This window comes from Lycorma delicatula, chromosome 1 (assembly GCF_047948215.1).
Source record: "Lycorma delicatula isolate Av1 chromosome 1, ASM4794821v1, whole genome shotgun sequence".
Lineage (NCBI taxonomy): Eukaryota > Metazoa > Arthropoda > Insecta > Hemiptera > Fulgoridae > Lycorma > Lycorma delicatula.
In genome coordinates, this window is record NC_134455.1 from 139692961 (window position 1) to 139716211 (window position 23251).

The following is a 23251-nucleotide window of genomic DNA, read 5'->3' on the forward strand; positions in this document are numbered from 1 at the left end:
AAATATGTATACCGGCGACATGGTCCACAGCGTCATCGACCCTACAGTCTGGGTATAAGCTCGAGAAGCCAAACTCACCCTAACGGCAACATGGCCCGAAAGAAATTGTGTTGTATACCGATTGAGGGAAATCCATCTAGATGCTTGCAGCTTCGTAACATTTGAAAATATACCATGCGTGTATCGACCAGCAGAAGAATCGTTCCACCTAACTTGCCAAGAGTCAAAACCTTGGTCTTCATTCTCTTACATAAGCCCAGAAATAAGACCTTCCTTCTTAGAAATATACCGCTTGCTACGTTCCGCAGCTAGAATGTCAATGGTTTTTATGCCGGCAATTACATAGACTGCCTCACTGGAGACAGTTCTGTAGCTTCCGACAATAGCTAAGAATAGAAGACGCTGAGCTGGGAATAAAATGTCCCTATAGCATTGGAATTGTAAATGTTGAGCCCAGACGGGCGCAGCGTACAACACTATGGCCTCACAGATATCTCTGTAAAGAATATGCATGGCACGAAAATTCAACCCCCAATCGGGATGGATGGATAACTTTGCGAACACCAAAGAAGGCATCTATAGCCTTTCTTGCAACAAACTGAAGGTGCTTCCTGAATTGAAGCATCTCATCAAAGATTACACTCAGATATTTCTGAACGGTAACATACCTAATCGGAAGGCTGTTCATCACGACCTGTGGGTGTCGGGTCGCGGCTAGATGATCTTTAAGAAACATCATAGTGGTTTTCTCCGCTCTGAAAACCACCTTATGCTGAAAACTCTACAACCTTAGTAATTTACATGCTTGAGTCGCTCTGAATTCTATTTCAGCACGCGAGTTACCCTCGACCAGTAGCAACCCATTCTCGGTATAAGCTCTGATGCGGCAGCCACTGGGCATCCGCATCCGCATTACAGAGTTGAATTCAACGACCCAGAAGAGGGAACCTAAAACACTGCCCTATGGACAACCTTTTGACTGGGTCTTTCCTACTTCTGAAGCGCCATCATGAAGGACAACGGTTCTGCTGCTGAAACAGCTCGAGAGAGTCTCAATCTCATTTTGCGTGCAACCACGTTGCTGCAACTGAAACAAGGAGGTCTCAGATATATATCCAAAAAGACGCCGAGTACATATTTGCGCTCGCTGGTCGAAGCCAAATTCATTACCCTAGCGTCAGAGGCCGGTAAGAAGAACTTACAGTGGGGTCCTTGTCGCCACCTTTGAAGAGCAGTTTCAAATCACTACTTTTCTAACACGCTGGGAAACATCCAGCAAATTCATCCTATTAACAACCCTAGTCAGGGAACCAAGAATCACTGGCAACGTGCGAACAAGGAGTTCCGCTGTGATGCAATCATATCCGGGAGCTTTATTCGTAGCCAGGCTACAAATTACTTGGCGGGCTTCCACCTCAGAATCTCAAAGCGAAAACCTACAACTTCCTTTTGGACACGTCGGTAATAAGAGGTTTCACCAACCTCAGTATCATCTGGAAGTAGATCGTTCATCAGAAGAGTAAGGACACAATCTTTGCCTATAACTCCATCCTGGGTCGAGAGAGCCGACAGAAGAATGTCTTTTTTCTTCTATGACCAAGCATTCTATAAACGACATCCCATGGGTCCTTATTTTCCTGCTCTTGTACAAAAGAGCGCCAGGAATCTCGCTTAGAAGACCTAACTTTATGAAAATACTCGGTCCTTTTTCCACAATAGTCTGCAAGCAAGGCTGCACGCCGATGAGAATCACCCTGACACTGTGCAGCTCTCCTGAGCCGGCCCACAGTCCGCTTAATCGCGGTTAAGTCCTGAATCCACCACCCAGCTACTCTCTCCCGACCCGTACCTTTGGTAATTGACAAATCAGTGGCTTCAACTACCGCAGAAGAAAAATTGCCCTGGGTATAAGAATATTAGAAAACTTAGGCCAATCCGCCCGCCTGTGCAGAAAGCGCCCCAGCTGAACATACAGCTGAACGTACCCCTTATAGACATCGCGCAGCCCACCTACCAAGTCAAAAGCTATTAGTCGATGATTGCTCGCGCAATCATTGACTACAGATCAGTTCTGAATTTTACCAGGGATGTCCTGAACGATGGTAATATAGATGTTGGTACCACAGAAGGTCCTCCGCCCTTCGACCGCTCCAGCAAAAGTAGACAATTCGCCAGCAACATTAAAGACATCAAAATATGCTGCACGATTAAACCTTCGATTAACTCACTGCCATCATCCGTGATCCCACTGTACCAAAGAGGTAATTTGGCGTTCGCATTAACACCTACAAGATCGGACAACCTGCGACCAGCCTAAAAATTTTATCCCATTTTTCCAAATGCTGTTCAGTGGGATCCCTGTACCGAAAGTACAAACTAACAACAACTAGATCCAAACCATCCACAGCAAGGTTGACAACGACGTGATGCGTGTCGATGCCATATGAAGACGCTGTCTAAAGACTTCGGCACAGAACGCCGGATTTACTGTCACCAACGAAAAACTTCTTCCAACCTAGGAAACCTGGCAGATCACACTTGACCATGTACGGGTGTTGTAGAAGAAGAACAGCCTCTTTTTTCTTCGGACAATCGTCACGTTTGTGGCCCTCCTCACCACAATGCACGCAGACCGACCCATATTTACAGAATTTGGCCCTGTGGTCGAACCGACAACATTTGAAGCATCGCTGCACGTCAAGGTATTCCTTGACGCGGCAGGATGCGAAATTCAAAAAGATCCTTCCCTCGGACAGAAACTTCTGGAAGAGACCAGCACCTAACTCGAATATAACGTGATACCGTGAAGCTTCAGGCTCCCCTGTCTTGAAGACTAACCTGCATTCCTTTTTGAACGCAGCCTCGTCTAAGTCGGTGTTCTGATCCCTGATCAGGATCAGAACTTCCTCATTGGAGAGACTGTGGTCAATATCATATATTATGACATATAGGCCCATATATTATGGCATAATAGGCCCATATATTATGGGCCTATTACTACGCTTGGGGTCCACTTTGACCTCAAGCTTCTGCACTGCAGGAGAGTCCTGGATGACTTGGATTGTCTCCTTGTTGTCAGCTACCACAACTTGTTGTCAGGCTATTACGAAGAGCAGCCTGAAAGTTCTTCTGGAAATCTGCACTCATCTTAGTGGATCCCACTGGCATGTTGATGAACAACACCTCAGTTTTTTTTGGCCTGGTTTGCTTATCTCTTACCGCAGACAACCTCAGCATAGCACCTGGGTTGTGCTGGGCAGGAAATGGTTTCTGAAGCACCTTGACCTCCTTGGGCTTGAAGGCCAAGGTCTCGTACCCTTCTGCCACAGCAGAGAGGGCCTCTTTAATTTTCAGTAAACAAGAAAAAATTGTCTTCCTTGCACGTGAATCAATGCTGCCGAAGCAATGCTAGAGTTCTTAGAACTCCATCAAATAGTCCAGGTTGCCCTGGGCTGCTTTAACCAGCAGGGCAGAACTGCTCTTTGTTTTTTTTGAAGGCGTCTACTGCTGGGTTAGGTTTAACCCAGGTATTTTCTTTGGTTATCTCAATTCCCCCCTGAGGGAGAAGAACACCTGCCTTGTAACATGTCTGGTTGCCACACCACTCCCTAGCCATTATTGGCTTAATCAGAGGTCACCTTCTTACCCTCAAACTGATTACATTCTACAGTCATCAGTTGGCCTCGATGAGATGCTACTGATGTGAATGCCTTGAAACACATTCACCTCAGTAAATTCCACTCTAGTCAAGATTTGCCTTCTTAGAAGACATGGGACACCTAACTATACCATGTACCCCTCAGGTGTTGCTAAAACTAACTGCCTACCCATGGAAGATCAAAGACCCTGTGGTTTTCTTTGGTCAATTAAAAATTTTTACACTGAAGTTCAGGTGTATGTATTTTGACTACCATAATGCTTAAGTATTAACTGTACTCACCCTGATTTCAGCCATCTTCCATTAGTTATTGATTCTTTTGTCCTTTCCTCATCTTCCCAATAACACTCCATAGTACCATAACTTCTAAACCATACTTCACCAGGCTCTCCTAAAGGTACAACATTGCCTTCTTTATCCACAACTTTCACCTGAAATTAAAATATAATAATTTTCACACAATAAGTTTTATAAACTTCTTATCATCAGTTGTGTTTTTGTTCTATTTTTATAGGATCATAGGAGATTTAGAATTAAAACTGAACTGTCTAAAAATCCTACAAACTGGTGGAAATAATTATACTCCTTTACCAGTTGAAAGACATGAGGGAGAGTTTAGAAGATATAAACTTAGGTCCTATAAAGAAGTTTAATTTATTATTAAAAAAATTAGAAATGATTAATTTATTAGAAAATCAATGATTTTTCTTTTTAATACAAATATTATGTAGACCAGCTGTTTTATCTTGCAATTGCTGTATGTCTAAAAAAAATTGAAAAAACATCATATTATGAAAAATGCATTCACTCAGAAATATAGTGTAATATTATATATTGTATACTGGATTTAACCAATACAAACCTCACATGATTCAGAAACAGTTCCAACAGTAGTTGTCATTTGTTCTACTGTATCATTTAGAGTTGACTGAAATGTTGCAGGCCCAGCTTCAGTCATTCCATACACTGACTGAAACATTAATAATAATTAACAGATATTATCGAATAAAATAATCTATCAGCATAATATACAACTACTACAAGGGGTCACGGCTCAGGCTTTTGCTGATGACTGTCTCGTTTTAGTTCATAGTAATTCATGACCACAGCTTGAAGACCAGGTGCAGGCGGCCTTGTCAATCGCAAAGGACTGATGGACATTCAAAATTTAAAGATTTCTGTGCCCAAGACAAAGTTTATGCTTCTCAAGGGTGCAGACAAATTATTGTACAGTTGTAACCCCCATATTAAATATAAAGGCTGTGTAATCAGCTGAGTTAGAGTTCATAAGTACCTAGGTGTTTTGTTTGATGAAAAGTTGCTGTCTAGCAACCACATTAGGCAAGTAGCAGCGGATGCCATCTCAGTAATGCATATACTTAGGAGGATTGCTCGGAAAGACTATGGGTTGTCAAGCCGTCAAATGTACAGATGTACCGAGGTGTCTTCAAAAGCATGACCTTTTACACAGCGCCCATTTGGGTGCATAGGTTGGATATGAATGAGCACTTCTTCAAAATTTAAGGAGTGCCCAGCGCAAAGCTTTAATTTTATGCACTGGTGTGTTTAAAACAATCTCCTATGAGGCTACCACCACACTGAGAAAGGCTCTCCCAATCGATTTAGTGGTGAAAGTTTGAGCAGCCAAGTGGAAATTGCGAAGAGACCAGGAGGCCGAGGTATTTGGGATGAGGTTTCGAGACAGGCCAGTACCGAAGCTGAACGGTGATCACAGTGCACCAGATCTAAATTTCATTCAGTTGCCCATCTCCTGCCTACAGGAAAGGTTGCAGAGCCTCGCGATGGAAGCATGGCAGCTGGAATGGGACACTATGACTAAGGGAAGATCCTTGTATGAGTTTTTTCAGGATTTGGGAGAATGGTATGCCTCGAGCTCATTTTTAAGGACAGCAGGTGCCCATGTGCTCACCAATCATGCTAACTTGAACCAATATCTGTTTCAGTTCCACCTGGCAGCTGATGAGCTGTGCGTCTGCGGGGAGGTCCAGTCAAATGAACACCTGATGTTTGATTGCCCTGCTCTTGGGTGGAAGCCAGAGACTGACTGGGCTACTCTGGAACTTAGAGGTCAAGGGGAAAATTGGCATCTCACAATTGGTGAGTCAATGTGGCAAGCATTGCACTGTCGGACTGTGTGGGAGTTCCTAGATACGGTTGCTTTGTTCAACCAGCATTCGTAGTTCACTTAAGAGAAAGACTCTTACTACATTACCATGGGAAGCTAATCCTGAGTATGGCTTACCATCAGCCAATTATTATGGCTCCAAGTGCTATAAAATGGATACGTAAGCTGATGGTGTATGGCACCACGCTTAGTTCGCACATGCTGTTAGGTAAGCCGTAGGAGCCATGTTAGTATACTGATCGCTAAACTGTTCGAGGCTCATTTGCTGTTTGTGGCACAGAGATTTCGTCTTATGCTTTAGGGTGACCAAATGGGATGGTGGCAGAAGAAATACCAAGCAAACTAATATACAACTACATAAAGACGTTCATAAGATTTGACAATCCTTAAATAACTACTGTTTAATTGTCAAACATAAGAAAAAAATAAAATTTAACAATTCTCCTATCTCAAAGCAATCTATTTTTTTTTCAGTATGAGACCACCATATTCCAAGCACAGAGAGGATCGCATCAGGGCATCTCAAAAATTTTAAATGGAAAAGAATGAGTTGAAACATCATTTAAAAGGGCATTGAAAAGAAATTGATTTAAAAATCTTTGGACTGAGATTTTTTACTTGAAGTGTATAATAAACCAGCTTTGAAACTAGCTGTAAAAAATATTAAATTGCCCCCCACTTTGGTTAAGGTTTCATAATCCAATATTTCTTGTGTCAAAACTTTTTTTTTATCGTTTAAAATGATGTCACAATCCTATCCTCAAAAAACTTTTGAATTATCTCACTACATGGGGGCTTCCTGGATGATTAGGTGTGGTGATAGTGGTCCATACCAAAAATATAGTTCGTCTCAAGGTAGGAGTTTATGCTAAATTTCATATTTCTATGTTTAATTGTTGAAAACTGATTTAAAGATTACCACTCTTTGAAAACCTGTGTAACTTGTATGTACTGAACGTGAGGTCAGTACAAAGTAACTTACATTTTGGTACAAAAAAAAAACCAATAGCAATTGGGAAGATTTAATACATCCAGTTTAAGAATAAATCCTTAAATTACTTTTCTACATAGTCATCAGATGAATTGAGGCACTTATAATATCTGTGGAGGATATAAATTCTGCCACCTTGTTTTTCGCTTCCAGAGTGACATCTTCCTGGAGCCATTGTCATCAACAAGGTGCTTAGTAGTCAGCCAGTTTTTCATATGAGGAAACAAATGATAATCATTCAGTGCCAGACCTGGGCTGTATACAGGTGATCAAAATTCCCCACCCAAACCTTCCCAAAAGTTCTTGAACACAGTGAGCCATGTGAAGACATGCATTATCATGGATGAAGACAATCCCAGAAGTCAACATCCTGTGTCACTTGTTTTGAATTGCACTCTGTAGCTTTCTTAAATGTCTCACAGCACACTTTTACATTTATTCTAGCACCACACTCCATGAATTCAACAATAATTACTACTTTCTGTTTCAGAAAATTGTTGTTCTGAAAGAAGTTTTGGAACCCATCAAGCAAAAAACTTATGGTTACCAAACTTTTTCATGCAAAAGGCTACATGAAATTTCAGAAACTGAAATTAAAGCTTTGTAATGGTCAAGCATTGATTAGCATAAATTTTTTCATAAACTTTTACAGGCAGTTTGTCAGACAGATCACAAGGCAGGACACATAATTTTTCATCATGAACATTTGAATAGTCATTTATAAACATGATACGTGCACTGCCTCACTGCACATTCATTCATAACAGTTCTTTCAAAACATCATATAGTTCCCAATAAATCACAATGGGTTTGTAATTTTGCAAAGAAAAATCTAATAACCAAACTTAACAACTTGTAGTATTTTCTATAGCAACACGCACTTCAAATGCTTGTAAAAAATCAATAAGATGCGCCACAGTCCTTCACATAGCACAGCTCAATGTGTACTGAATCAAGCTAGTAACAACCACCTAGATATTGCCGCTACCACCACTGCAAACAACAATGAAATGTAAGTTACTTTCTGGGTAGCCCTCATATATATAGGAAATATATATATGCTGTGCTAACAAAATTTCTAGCCAATTATTATTATTTTTTTTTTAATAAAATCTTATGCACTGGGTCTACTATTGTAGAAATTTATTTGAATTAAGAAAACAATTCTGAATATATAAGGCATAATTTCTGTGTTTCATTTTCATATAATTGGTAAGTATAATGGATTAAAATCTACATTTGGAAGCAATTAATAAGATAAGCACACAATTTATCACATTAAATTTCTAAATCACATTATAAATTAATTCAATAATTTTTTATTGAATTTCCTCTTGAAGATTTTCCTCTTAATAAAAATACTTCCTGAAATTCAATAACCTAATATCACTAAAAATTGTTTTCTGCCATTCAGCAGTTCTTTGAATTCTTTATAATGCATATAGGTCCACAGGAATTTAATAACTTTCAAAATAAAACAAACTAAAGTAGCATGCAAATTAATCCAAAAATACAGATTTTTTTGCTTATTTCTACATTGTCGCTACACTGCTTGACCACAACCATTCTTTAAGTTATCTGTATAATGTGAATTTATTGTTTGGTTATTTAGAAATTTTCATGTTATAAATAGTGTTTTGTGAAAGTTTATTTCATTTTTTATTACAAAATCATATCTTCATATTTTTTGTTGTGTCTTGAGTATATAATACCTGGGCATAATGTTTAGGATCAGAATTTTTAACTGTTTTCATAAATAACAATTTTAAAAAACCAGATTGAGCTTCCGCACCTGGATGTATCTGGAACAAATAGGAGAAATTTGGCCAGAGCACTGAATCTAAACATATTTAATAACATCATTTATCTAGAGTCGTATCTCACTAAATTACACCTAGAGTTGCAACTAAAAGCCTAGTCCCGCCACAGTCAACCATGAAAAGTCTTTTAAGTAATACTCCACTGGCTGAACCAACAACACCAGAGTTCAGAGAAGGCAGCACATGAATACAGTGCGCTGCCACTTACAAGATAACATGCAATTAGAAGCACTGGAATGCCCCTAACACTGCACACATGAACAAGAACAATACAAAATCCAAAATCAACCCGAAACAAATAACCTACATTTCCACACACAATGTAAACTCACTCATGCAGACTGGCAAACTAAAAATAATAACCAGCCTAATAGACCAACACAAAATTCTCATCATGGGACTGCAGGAAATAAGAAACACTGACCAGGATACCATGAAAGCTCAAGGATACAGGCTCTACAAAAGTATACCTGGGAAGAAAGTGATGAAAAGTGTCCCACAGTTTGGAACAGGCTTTTTGGTTAGTCTCCAAATAATAAACCCTGTACAAGAATTCAAGTCACAAACCCCAAGAATCTCAACGGTTACCCTAAAAGCATCTATTAAAATTTACACCATAATAAATGCCCACACCCCCACTAATAATAAAAACAAATCTCCGAAAGATCGTAAAGAAACAGAAAAATTCTGGAACCTAGTCAACCAAACCATAAATAAAATCTCCAAAAATCACATTAAACAACTAATTGGAGACTTCAACACTCAAATAGGCAGCAGAAGAAGGAGCTACAACATCATTGGATAATGGCCTGCTCGAAAAAATTCCTAATAATAAATGCCTGCAAGAGGAAACCACAAAATCTGAAAACACTACGACTACACTAAAGGAGAATGGCAACTAGATTATGTCTTCATGGACAAACACCATCACAAAGAGATCTACAATGTAAAAGTCCTCCGAGCAATAGACACAGGTTCAGATCACTATGTAGACATGATTAAAATTAAATTCAATTTCCAAAGGAAGCAACAAAACCAAGCCCCTATAACTAAAAGAAAAGTAAACCCTTCCCAAGTAATCAAGAATGAAAACTACCAGAAAGCAACCAAAAAAATAACAATCATGGATAAATTCGAAGACCTAGTCAACAAACTTAAACAAATAATAGAATTGGCCAAAATAAAACCCCATAATAACATTAATGGTGGAACAGGGAATGTGACAAAACAGTGGAGAAGACATCTAGCATGGCTAATACACCAATCTCAAAAATCAGAAATATTCTTCCAAAATCTAGTGAAACAAAGTAAAGAAATCACCTGAACCTTAAGGAAAATAAAAAAACAATGCCATAAAGATACACTGAAATCAATAGAAGAAGAATTCAATAAAACACAGCTGAGAGACTACCACAAAAAACAACTCCAAAAATACGAATCCTGAACCCTACTAATGAAGGTTAAAAACCATAATCTTTCTCATAACAATGAAGACAATGCAGAAATCCTAGGTAAGTATTTCAACAAACTTGAGAAGAACTGACAGAACTCCTAAACTTCACCACTAGCACCCCAATAACAACACCATCAAAAAACATCAACCCTCTCATAATAAAAGAAGTCTACCAAGCACTGAGTGAAATGAAGAATTACATAAGAATTAAATAAGTTGCAGGAGAAGATAAGAACTTTGTAGATGGCTGGAAACATGTAGGATGACCAAAAAAACTGCCCTTCATCAATAGCTTGTCAACATCTGGATCAAAGAAGAACTACAAGAACACTGGACAGTAGCCCTCATCTACCCATTACAAAAAAGTAGTCAAAACAGACCCTAACAACTGCAGGGGAATTCCTAGACACAACATACAAAATTCTTTAAAGAATCATCATCCTCTTGAGAATAATTTACAAATCAAGAAAGAATTAGGAGAATACCAAGGAGGTTTCAGGCCTTGGAGGAGCTGTCCAGATCAGATTATGTGTCTCAAGCTAATAATGGATTACAACAGAAAAAAATCAGAGATATGGTGATAATGTTTGCAGACTTCAAGAAAGCATGCAATTGCATACATAGAGAATCCCTAGTAAAAATTTTAAGAATCTTGGACTACATAAAAAAATTAATAATCATGATAAAACTGACTCTCACAAGCACTAAATCAAAAGTTAAATTTGGAGGCGAACTCTCGAAATCATTTGAGATCAAAACAGGACTGCGCCAAGGTGATGGAATCTCACTGCTACTATTCACCTGCACTTTGAAAATGGTAATGGCTCAAAAAAGCCCCCAAAAATAAAAATATGCCAAAAAATCAAAATAAACTGCCTTGGTTTCACCAATGACTTAACACTGCTAACAAACAACATCAACGAAGCTAAAACAGAAAAATATTAGAACTTCAAAACATTGCAAATAAAATTAGCCTCAGAATATCATTCAAAATGGCAGAGATTATGTTCAAAAAACCAACACAATTACAAGAAGTAAACAAAAATGGTAATAAAGTCAAAAAAATAACCCAATTTAAATACCTCACAGAAATAATAACAAACAAACTAAACAAAAATCCTCAATCCAAACAAAAACAAACAAACTAGCTAAAGCTCAAAAATTAACCTGGTACAACTATAGTAAAAAATTTCTATCCATAAATGCAAAAATAAGATGCAACACAGTTAAAAAATCAGAAGCCACATATGCAGTAGAAATTCTTTTCCACCTGAACAATTACAGGCCAACAGACTCCAGAAAATCGAAAGAAGAATTGGAAAATTCTACATTAACAAAAAGTACCAGAGAGACAGATAGTGATGGACTGTGCCCAACAAAGTCATGTACAAAATGTTTGAACCCATCACTGACACCATGTATAAGAGGAGACCAGGATTCTTTGGACATATCATGAGGATGCAACATTTGAGACTTCTGAAACAGATGGTACAGTACAATCTTGATTTGAAAAACACCAAGACAGGATGCAGATGGATCAGGAAAATATGAGAGGATCTGTAGAAAATTGGCCTTAGACCAGAAGACACTGCAGACAAGATAAAATTAAACAAAAAAATCAAGGATAAAAATATTCACTCTACATTCACAATATTAACATTTTCAACACCACAAAGGACACAGAGATCAAAAAATAAATAAATATATATATGTATGTATGTATAAATGTGTATGAAAAAGTACTGGTAGGACCATATGATCCGAACAATACATTCGAAGAGTCTTTGATAATGGACTGACTAAAGTGATCCTATGTGGTAATAAAAGATGAAAAAAAAATGAACGTAACCTAAGAAAGAGTTTGAAAATTGTTTATCTTTCTGAGCACACCATATTATACTATGACAAACAGCTTCTGAGTTTGCTGTTAGACTAGGTTCATTGAATTCAATTTTAAAACAATTTAAAGAAATTCTTCAAAAGAAAGGTGAATGTGGATTTAAAAGAAAAATCGGTTATTAGTGAGAAAAAGTAAACTTAATCCAAAATTATCTGTTGTGGACTTAAATCAAGATTAAGTAGCCAGTGGAACAGATTTACATATTACAACTGTAGAAGCAGACTTCTTGCAGCTAGATGGAAAGCTGGCTGGCCAGCTAAAAAGCAGCTTCTTAACACCAATAATGTCCAATAAAAAGTCTCTTGTAGGCCAAAGCTCATGCTAACTGGACCAAAGAAAACTGGAAAAATTTTACGTTTTCTGATGTCACTTTTTTATGTTTAGAAACAAAGGGTTCCATACGTTAGAAAAGCATCAGGTGAAAACACATCACTGACTCAAATGTAACAATTAGTTAAACATCCCAGAAAAAAATTTGTTGGGGGTTGTTTCACACTTGAAGGCACTTTTCAACATACCATTAATTCCAATAAATGGTATGTTGAAAAGTGATGGATATATTAAAGATTGTGAAGGTAAAGGTTGCAACACAACTTCAAGACAAATTTCCACAAGGTAATGGAGTGTTTGAACAAGATTTGGTACTATGCCACACTGCCAAAAAAGTGGAAAAAAACTTTTGAAGATGAAAACATTTAAGTACTCCTATGGGCCAGGAAACTTCCCTCACTTAAACCCAATCGAAAAGCTTTGAGCAATAGTCAAAAAACGATTCTCAAAAATGAATTGTACCACAAAAATTGATCTCATTAAAGCAATAATATCAGTATGGTTTCATGATGAAATCAAAAAGGTATGCAGTACAGTTGTTGAATCGATGCCAAATTGTGTAGATAAATGATTAAGAATAAAGGAAGACATATTAATTACTAGCTATTCACAATTTGTACAGTTATGATTTTTTTTGTTGTAAATAAAGTTACTTTTTATTAAATAATTGTGTTCGGATTAATTTGTACGCTACTGTATTATATAAACATCACACATCATTCGAGAATATGCGAGAATCCATTAATAATGAAACTTGAATATTAATTTTATCTTTTCAATTAAATATTCCAAGAATCTTTCTTTTTTCCAAATTTAAATTGATATGTGTATATAAGCAAAATTTATACGAGTAACATATCACTTTTTATGACCTGGCAATTTCTAGTAAATGTAAATGGATTGTAAATTATAGGTTTGTAAAAAGAACTTACTGTAACTTTACAACCAAATAGACTTTGCAATTTGGTGAAGAGTTCTGGTGAACATAGGGCACCTGCAGTCACAGCAATTTCAACACAATTGAATTGTTTCATCACTTCTGGATCTTCTTTACTAATTTTATCAATTTCTGCACATAGATCTACATACATTGTTGGTGTTCCATAAAGAACTGTACACCTAAAACAACAAAAAATTTCAGTAAATTAAAGAAAAATCAATAAAAAAAACAACTGAATTGTTCAAGGTAACAGTAGGACAATGGGAAAAATGTTAAGTTAGAAGCAATGTAAATGTGGGTAAATCAATAAAAACAAGGTGAAGCAAGTCTTCAGGGAAAAAAGATTATCAAATAGTGTTCATTTATTTTCACCTGTCTTTTTATCCTGCATTTTGTATATTGTTAAAAATGTCTGTCTAAAACTTACTTTTGATCCAATAAAATAATAATAGTGATATTACAGTAGGTTATTATCATATATAAAATAGTTAAAAGAAGATCTGCATAATTTACGACAATCAGTGAAAATTGATTTCTTCAAATTCATTGTTAACATGATAAAGAAAATAAAGTGAAGAATTATTAAGAAATATATTTACCCTATCACACTTAATAACACACGTTTAACAAAAAAAAGATAATTTGGAATTGAGATAAAAGTAAGTGAATTAGAATGTATTTTATGCTGAATCTTAAAAAGAAATCAGTTTTTTATCACCCTCAGATATTTAGTTATGACCCGTTAAAATACTGAGAAACTTCTTAAGTAACAGAATACAAATATAATAATAATTTTTTTTTTCTTTTTTTCTTGAGGTTTTTAGGGGCATCGACTACATTGGACATTAGCCCCGTCCATCTTCAAAAAAAAAAATAATAAATTCATAAATTACACATTATCATACAGCTTTGGATTCCTGATTAACGCCTATGCCAACCTTTCCTTTTGGCCAACCTTTCTTGCACCGTTTTTCCATTCTTCTTACAGCCTCAACTTCTGATGATAGTGTGTCTGAAGCCTCGGACATGGCATCTTCTTTTTCTCTTTCTGATGCCAATGATGTTCTACGGCTGACATCAGATGATGAAAGCTTCGTTGGTGCAGTTAGCATCGTTGCTATTGAATCGAAACTCGCAAGCGATGCATTTTCGGCGGCTGATGAACTGGAATCGATCTCTAAGGGTGTGCTGGGGCCGGCTGAAATAGACGCTCTCACCGTAGCTGTTCTCTGAGCTTTTGGAGGCTCTATAGGCACAGTTTTTATATCGTCTGTGTCTGGTGTTTTCTAAATAATGACTTGCATCTCCAATTCGCTAGACTCGGATTTTTCCTGTACTCTTGTCACAAACTCCTTTGCCTTATTACTAGACGACGGAGTGTTTTTTTTTTACATTTTCCAGATAAATCATGATCTTCATTTATTACGTCGATTGATGGAGTCATGATCCCAGGTTTTACTGGTTCTTTATGCTGCGCCGGTACGTTCCTTATATCAACGACATCGGTCTGTGAATGAGTCTTCACATGTTTAATTGGTTCTATACGCGGAGTCGACTCAATCTTTGTATCAATGATTCTTTCTATCATTATCGCAAGACTTGGTGCAATCGTACTAAGCAACTGCTCCATGTTAATTTTAGATGAGGAAGGGGCAGCAGCTGTTTATGCATATGTGGTTGATGGTCGAGGTGTTCGTTGATTGACAATTTTCTTCGCTTCAGGATAGCTTACTTTTTGAAGCGTTTTAACTTCCTGAATGGCCGTTTCCAATTTATATACTGGGCAGTTCCTTGATCGGCAGTTGTGGTGCCCTTTGCAATTATTGCAGATTGGAGGAGTCTTTACATGGATCACCCTCATGTGTTTTCATTCCACACACGCAAATTTCTTGTGCTTCACATCTGGCTGCAGTGTGTCCGAATCGTTGACACTTGAAACATCTTATAGGCTGAGGAATGATTTCACGTACATCAAGCCGATATTTGCCAGCTTGTACCTTTTCAGTAAGATTAGGTCTATTAAATGTCAATAAATGCGAGGCCGAAGGAAGAACCTCATCATTTCTTCTCGTAGTTACCCTGCGACACTGAATCACTCTCTGACTAGACATTTCCTGTACTATTTCTTCTTCTGTATAATTTAGAAGATCACGGCAAACAATAACTCCTCTGGATGAGTTAAGGGTGCCATGCGGTTGCACAAATACCGCAAATTCACCGATCTTCTTCAATGCCTGGACTTTTTGGCTTTGACTGTTGTTAATAGTTTCGACGGACAATTCATTAAAAGTCTTCCGGATTTCCTTGATAGGACCACCAGCACAATTAGCTATCTCTCTAGCGATTAACAACGGGCTAACCTTTTGGAAGATTGCATTCTTCTTCGTAATAATTAAAAATCTTTGTTTAGGAACGTTATTTCCAAACAAAGTTTTTCTTAAATCTGATTCTATCAGCATCTTTCGTAATTTTATATGTCTCCATGCTCTTTTTCCTCTTCGCTTGTGGTGAATCGGCGGTTTCTAAACGAGGGTGTTTAGTGCACCCTCTGCACGTTTGTTTGTTCAAGACTGTCCATTTACATTGATCCCTTTTGTAGCAAGTCTAGCCGCCGGTGTACACCCCCATTCCAGGGCTACTAAACTTGGAGGTCCGATCCGGTACTCCGGCGGAACCGGCATACGTCCTGGCAGAGAGCGAATGCGCAATCTCGGCACTGACTCCAGGCTCCTACTCACCGAAGCTTTCAGAGCTCCCATGGACCGACATACATGGGCACCATTGCTACATGCTTGTCATCCCAGGGGGCATGTGGACAACGGAAGGATCTCCGTTACACCTGCGATAACATTGACCCTGGCCGCCACATCGCCAGCTCTAAATATGGTTTGAGTCCATTTCCAAATCGTTTAGTTGTCCATAATCTGCAGGTGGCCGAATAATCCAGTCCGTCTGGTGACCTGAACCTGCAAACAGGTCAAAAAGAGAAACATATCCAAGAAATTTTATTCGGAACCCCGTTAGTCAGCTATATGTATTATATGTAAATACAGCTTACGTTGCCTGGACGCGGAACGTATATGTTGTGTTCCGAACGTCCTCGTCATTATCATCATCGCCAACGCCACCACCACCACCACCACCATCATTATTAAAATTCCTACCTTTCTTTTGTAGACATTTATGCTTTCTTAATTTCTTATTTTCCTTTTGTGTTCAGTGAAGTCTTCTTTTTTTATCATCCAGCAGTAACACTCATCATAGATTAAACCCATCTGCCTTGATAACATGTTCCATTTGCAATATTAGCTTGGTGGAATCTTTCTATATGTTCTTCACTAATTTCACCCAAGTTTAAAGGGAAAAAGTCCAAATGAGAATGTAAAAAATGAATTTTTAATGACATTCTGTAGCCTAAATTTCTGTAGTTCACTAAGAGTTCATCTATAAGCTGATCATAGTTTTCAATTTTTTTGTTTCCAAGAAAACCAGTAACAACATCTTTGAATGACTTCCATCTGCTAGTTCTTTAGGATTCAATTTGCTATCAAATATATCTTCACAAATTAATTTTTTTTAATTGTGGCCCTATGAATATTCCCTATTTTAATTTTGCTTCACTTAATTGTGGAAAAACCTGCTAAATATTTAAAGGTGTCTCCATGTTCAATGCTTTTACAAAATTCTTCATCAGGCCTAGTTTTATGTGTAGAAGTGATAAAATAAACTATGCTTCAACAAGGGGAATATTGATAAAATTTTCCTTTCCTGGGGTAAACTGATTTTTTTTGGCCATGTTTAATTGCATAGTGTTTATCTGTAGCCCGACTATCCTACAAATACAAGAAACACATATATTTTTTTTAATTCACTCCAGAGATCGAGAAGAAGCCCATCATTTTCAGGTCAGCAATGATTCGCCATGAGTGTTCATCATACTTAACAGCTTTAAAAATTTTTGACATACTTTCACATGTTTCTTCCATTCCTACAGGATGTGCTACTGGTATAGAATAAAACTAATTCAAGTTATGTAACAACAGTGCCTTTAAGGTTCTTTTTGATGAGTCTATAAATAAACACCAATCATGAATAACATATTCAATGTCCAGATTAGACATTAGTCCCTTAACATCATGGCAGGAACAAATTAAACCATCTCTTCTAAAGTATTTCAATAAATTTTCATTTCGATTTCTATATATTGAAATTTTAAATATGTTTGTTTAGTAAATTCCATTGTTTAAGACATGAACATAGGAGTTGTGCATGTTGTTTCGACAAATACAAAAACCAAATTAGGTCACTCAGTTCTGCTTGTGTGATGAGGTGAGGTTCAGAATTTGATTCTTGTCAAACGTAATTAAAATCTATTGAAGTTGAGGATTCATTGGTTGAACCTTCTGGAGATCCAGAAATTTCTTTCCCAGTAGTTGGAACAATTAGAATCGGTAAACCAACACCATGAAGTAATGGTCTCAAAGCTGAACAAACATTTGGCCATGTAATACTGGTTTTATTGTTTGAATCAAAACCAGTAACATTTATTAAGCAAAAATAGCAGTCATCATAATGGTTAGTAGGCTCTCACCAAATCATAGGTACGCCAAAAGGCAAATGCTCTTTTTTTCCTTTTAACCACTGGGTTAGTTTAACTTAGCACTTGATGCATGCTACATGTGGAGCTCAGGACTTATCTTGGTCTTCCAAGGGATAGTCAAAATAATGTTTGTAAGAAGTTTTCAGCAGATTTGATACTGGTTTTCGTTGACTTTTCATGGTGAATTCTCCCCAAACATAACAAAAAATATTTGGAGAATTTTTATAAGCCTCATTTTTATTCATTGTAAAATTCAGAATGTTTTAATGAATGAAACTATACTGAAATATTACAGAAATACTTAATGATAAAAATAAATTAAGTTTTAATTTATAAATACTTAATTACTTAAAATACTTCATAAAACTGTTTCACCATGGAGTGCAATAAAACACAGTGTGAAACGCACACACACAACTTACAAATCTTGATGTTCAATAAAATACGAGGGTAAGTCAATTATTATCCGCAATGTAGTTACAAATTTTATTGCAATGCAAATAGGAAACTTACAAGTACATCATTTTTCTACATAGTCCCCTTGCATTTCAACGCACTTGGTCCATCGTTGCACAAGCTTCCTGATGCTCTCATAAAAGAAGGTTTTCGGTTGAGCTGCGAGCCAGGAATGCACCGCTTCTTTCACTGTTTCGTCCAAGGTAAATCAACGGCCCCTTAGTGCCTCTTTGAGTGGACCAAACATGTGGTAGTCAGAAGGGGCAAGATCAGGACTATACTGAGGATGAGCCAGTACTTCAAGGTTGAGTTTCTGGAGTGTTTCAGCAGTGTGGGCAGCAGTATGTGGACGGGCATTGTCGGGCAACAATACAACACCTTCCGACAGCAGTTCTCAATGTTTGCTTAGAATTACAGGCTTCAGCTTGGCAGTAAGCAACTCACTGTAACGCGCACTGTTTATTGTTATGCCCCTTTCCTCATAATGTTCCAGTACTGGGCCTTGTGAGTCCTAAAAAACTGTAAGCATCAGTTTTCCTGCAGATGGTTGGGTCTTGAACTTTTTTTGCAGTGCAAATTTGGAAGTTTCCATTCCATACTCTGCCGTTTACTCTCCGGCTCATAATGATGGATCCATGATTCGCCACCAGTGATGATTCTGTCTAAGAAGATGTCCCATTCGTTACCATAGCGATCCAAATGTTTTTGGCAGATGTCCAAGCGTGTTTGTTTACGCAACTGTGTGAGTTGTTTTGGGACCCCTCTTGCACAGACTTTATGAAACCCAAGTCTGTTGTGGATGATTTCGTAGGCAGAACCGTGACTAATTTGCAGACGATGTGCCAATTTATCAATAGTTACTCGTCTGTCTAAGAAAACCATGTCACGTGCACGCTCAATGTTTTCCTCATTTGTGGCAGTAAACTGTCGTCCGGCTCCTTCGTCGTGCGTAGCACTTGTGCGACCATTTTTGAATTTTTCCATCCATTTGTAGACACTCCGTTGTGGCAACACACTGTTTCCGTACTGTACCGAAAGTTTTCGATGAATTTCGGCCCCTGATACATCTTCCGACCACAAAAAATGGATCACTGAACGTTGCAATGTTGCTCTTCTTTGGTGCAAACACAAAACTGAGCAGCCATGGTTAACGGCAGGGCAGAGATAATAGAACTAACCTAGCAGCATCAAACCTGCACAGACATAACAACAATTAAACATTGCATGCGTCATCTACGCAACACGACAGTACTATAAACATAAACAAAGATATAACTAAATTATGAATAATAATTGACTTACCCTCGTAATACCAGAAGTTGTTCTGTCATAAAAGTTTTTCTCTTAATTTATGGCATCACTTATGAAACAATCTTTATAATATGTGTATGATAAAATCACTATCACCACCTAAAGAACACAGTAAGCCATACAAAGAGCTGAATTCATAATCTCATCACGTTGAATTACTCATTACTTGACTCACTGATATGTCTATACATGTCTGGCTTGACATGAAATGACGTCATTCGACTGTTATGTATCAAATATAGGTCTACAGCATGCATCACAGCATAAATCAGATGTGAATACACAGATATACAGACTTATTGACTTACTTGTGTTGTTTGTTTCATAAATGATGGAACAAATAAATTTAAGGAGTTGTAACTTAAGAACGTTACGTGATGGGTTGTTTTGGAATACATATTCAGATTCAGCATATAAAATAATATATAGAACATCTACGCTCTTTTCAGTTCCAAATTTTATGTTGACAAGTGTAATTTGGCATGTTAGCACAGTCCCCGTGAGATCTCAAAATTGAATCCATCAACTTACGTGTTTTTTCTCCTTTTTCTCTCCCGATAACAACTATGACTTATCAATCTTCTTTACTGTTTATTATTGAAATAATACTGATAAATTTGTTTGTTCTTTATTATCATCACACTGAAGCATTATCATCTTGTGTCAGCACTATATTAATGATATAATTTTAGTGTTTAATTACAACTGCCAAATAGATCTTTCATCTCACATTTGAACAAAAAATATCTATTCCTTACTGCAATTCAGAACTGGAACTAAATCAAGTTCTCAGAATCGTGTTTACAAAAAACACATCAACACAGACACTATAATACACAAAACATTAAATTATCCTTTTCATTGCAAATTCATTTCTTTAAATTTCTTACTGTATGACTCATTATTATTCTTGTGATTAAAGACAACTTAAAAATCTAACTGTAATAAACATGTTGCCCAAAGTAATTTAACAAATTCAGATACAAGCTCTTTTTTTTAAAAAAACTCAAGACAATAATAAAAAAAATGCTTCATAACTCTTATATATCATCCCAAAATCATAAGGCATTACACCATTGTCCACAAAACTAAACAATAAAAATTATTTAAACTCAAGTAAAGCTAATACTTGTTCAAGAGAAAGCTTAATGCAATTACATTCACTCTCATCAGATTTTATAGATCATCTGTAACAACTGATTGCCTCGACTTACTCATTGAATAGATGGGTAGATATTCCACAAACACATTAAATAATTAATACACAATGACGTTTCTTTCTTTTTCTGTTTAATCTCTAGAACCATTGTAAGGTATTACTTTAGAGGAAGAATGAGGTTGATATACATGAATGTAAATAAAGTGTAGTCTTGTACAGTCTCAGGTTGACCATTCCTGAGATATGTGGTAATTGAAACACAACACCAAAGAACCCAGGTATCCACTATCTAGTATGGTGCAGGTATCTAGTATGGTACTATTGTATTTTGCAGGTATAGACCTGCAAAAAAAATGACCTGGTGGATACCAGTCAAATTATTCTACTCAGAACATGACATTTAATTAAAAATTACATAAAAAATAATTTAAAAATTATTACAGATAGTACCTATGAATAAAAACTGTTACATTAAACAGTTTAAACGTACAAACATACTCAATGGCTGCAATTTAATCATATGTCCTCTTTGAATCACGTTTGAAAAATTCCATCTCCATCAATCATGTCTTACTAATAAAAGAAGTAATAAAGAAGAAATAAAAGAAGTTCTATCTGTACTAATATTAATCTCAGTACAGTTATTTTAAACAGAATTGCATTAATCTGTATTAATGCAATTCTGTTTAAAATAAATGTGCTTACAGTATAACAATGCTTACCACAGTAAAAAATAAAATATGTCTGTTCATCTAGAAAGAAGTAGTAAAAAGAGTAGAACTAAATTAGTAATAAATAAAACATTTTTTATTCATTCACTCCTATAATAGTAACGATAATTGTTAACATAGTACTAATAATGATGTAGTACTACATTATAGGTAACACAGTACTGATGTGATGTGAATTTAGTGTAGTGCAACAAAGTTATTAGATTATTCTTATTTATTTCTTCTTATGGAATAAACAACTATTAAGTAATTGAGCAGTTTTAAAAAATTTAATTTGTAAACTTATCAGTTATCAAGAGTAAGGCTTCTGTTGGAATAATCTATCAGCAAAATTTACTACTCATCATAATAGTCAGCAGCAGAGATTTGATCAGTGAACTACCCTTTCCCAAGATTTAGCGATGATAAATCTGAAATGTTAAAAGATATCCTCTATAATTTATAGTTATCACTGAACAATATTACTTAAATTTCACATTTATTTTTCATGTGTATTGTAAAAGAACAGCAACCCATATATCCTTCAAGCTGCTCGCTGATTTTTTGGTAAAAACTTGCCTTACAGCTACTTGGCTTTACAGTAAAATTTTCAGTGAGTTAATTCCATGACTCTTTTACTGGAGCTAATTTGTATTCAGTGTTGATATTTTCTTTGTACTTCTTTTATCAAAGCATTGATAATTTTGTAAATATTTAATTCTTCTTTAAGTAATGTCATTCATAGCTGCATTATCTTTTTTCATAACTTCATTTAGTAAGCCATTAGTGAAAAATGAAATGAAACTTTATGCAGATTGAGGGTTAGGCTCTCAATCTATTGCTGAAAACTTTCCCTGGGGCAGCACGAGTGTATCCTAAAAGTTTGAAAGCAGTGAGTTGGTTAGTTCTTGCATGATACTGTTGAAAATGGTCAGAATCATTACAAACTTTCACATTTATATGATTTTTTTTACAGAATATGTAATTCCTAGAAAGTAAAATATATAGTTCTTAATATTAAGAATGATCATAAAGAGAAGTTAAAAAAAGAAAATTAAACATTTTTTCTCACTCAAGCTATTTTACAGTAAGTTAGATTTTAAAGATCAAGCCAATAGCAGGCAGTTGCTATATATGGAACCATATTCAGAGGCAAATTTTTCAACCAAATGAACATTTCTTAATTAGGAGACACTGATTATTCAGATTGATTTTCATAGTTAATCCACTGATCTTTACTCATAAGGTTCATATATTCCACTAACAGCAATTCTTGAGAGACATCCACCATCCATCTGGACAGTCCTAACTGTATGTAACAGCAAATAACCCAACTTTACTCTTTGGTAGAAATAATGTTGTAGAAAACTAATGATAATTAATTTATGGTCAGCTGAAAAAGACGTTCTTTCTCCAATTCTGAATTTATATTACATAATTACAACAAATAAAAAATATTACTACTTAATATTACCACTTAAAATAATACACTTATAAATGACAAAATGTTACCACATATACTGGTAACACCACTATAAATAAGTTTGTAAGTCGAATGTAAATTATTATTCTTAACTGAATGGTTAACTTCATATGAACCAAATGAAACATTTAGACCATTTTATTTTTGTATTCAGTCATCTAAAAAGGGAAGAAGATGAAAGAAAATGGTAAAATTAGACTCTGCTGTTATGAAGCCAAACATCTACATTTTTAAATTCGTAAAATTTTACCATTTTTCAACATTTTTTTATTTGTTTCCATGAAAAGATTTTAA

The 23251-nt window shown here is 36.2% G+C and overlaps 1 protein-coding gene across 1 annotated transcript in view; it reads right to left on the reverse strand.

Moving 5' to 3' along the window:
• The window catches only part of LOC142323169 (medium-chain acyl-CoA ligase ACSF2, mitochondrial-like), a 77793-nt gene that overhangs the window by 13449 nt on the left and 41093 nt on the right, over nucleotides 1-23251 (reverse strand). Inside the window, exons 8-10 of the mRNA XM_075362459.1 lie at nucleotides 13231-13417; nucleotides 4521-4628; nucleotides 3941-4089 (exon numbers count right to left, since the gene is read on the reverse strand). Coding sequence (XP_075218574.1) covers nucleotides 3941-4089; nucleotides 4521-4628; nucleotides 13231-13417 — 444 coding nt within the window. The remainder of the gene's footprint in view (nucleotides 1-3940; nucleotides 4090-4520; nucleotides 4629-13230; nucleotides 13418-23251) is intronic.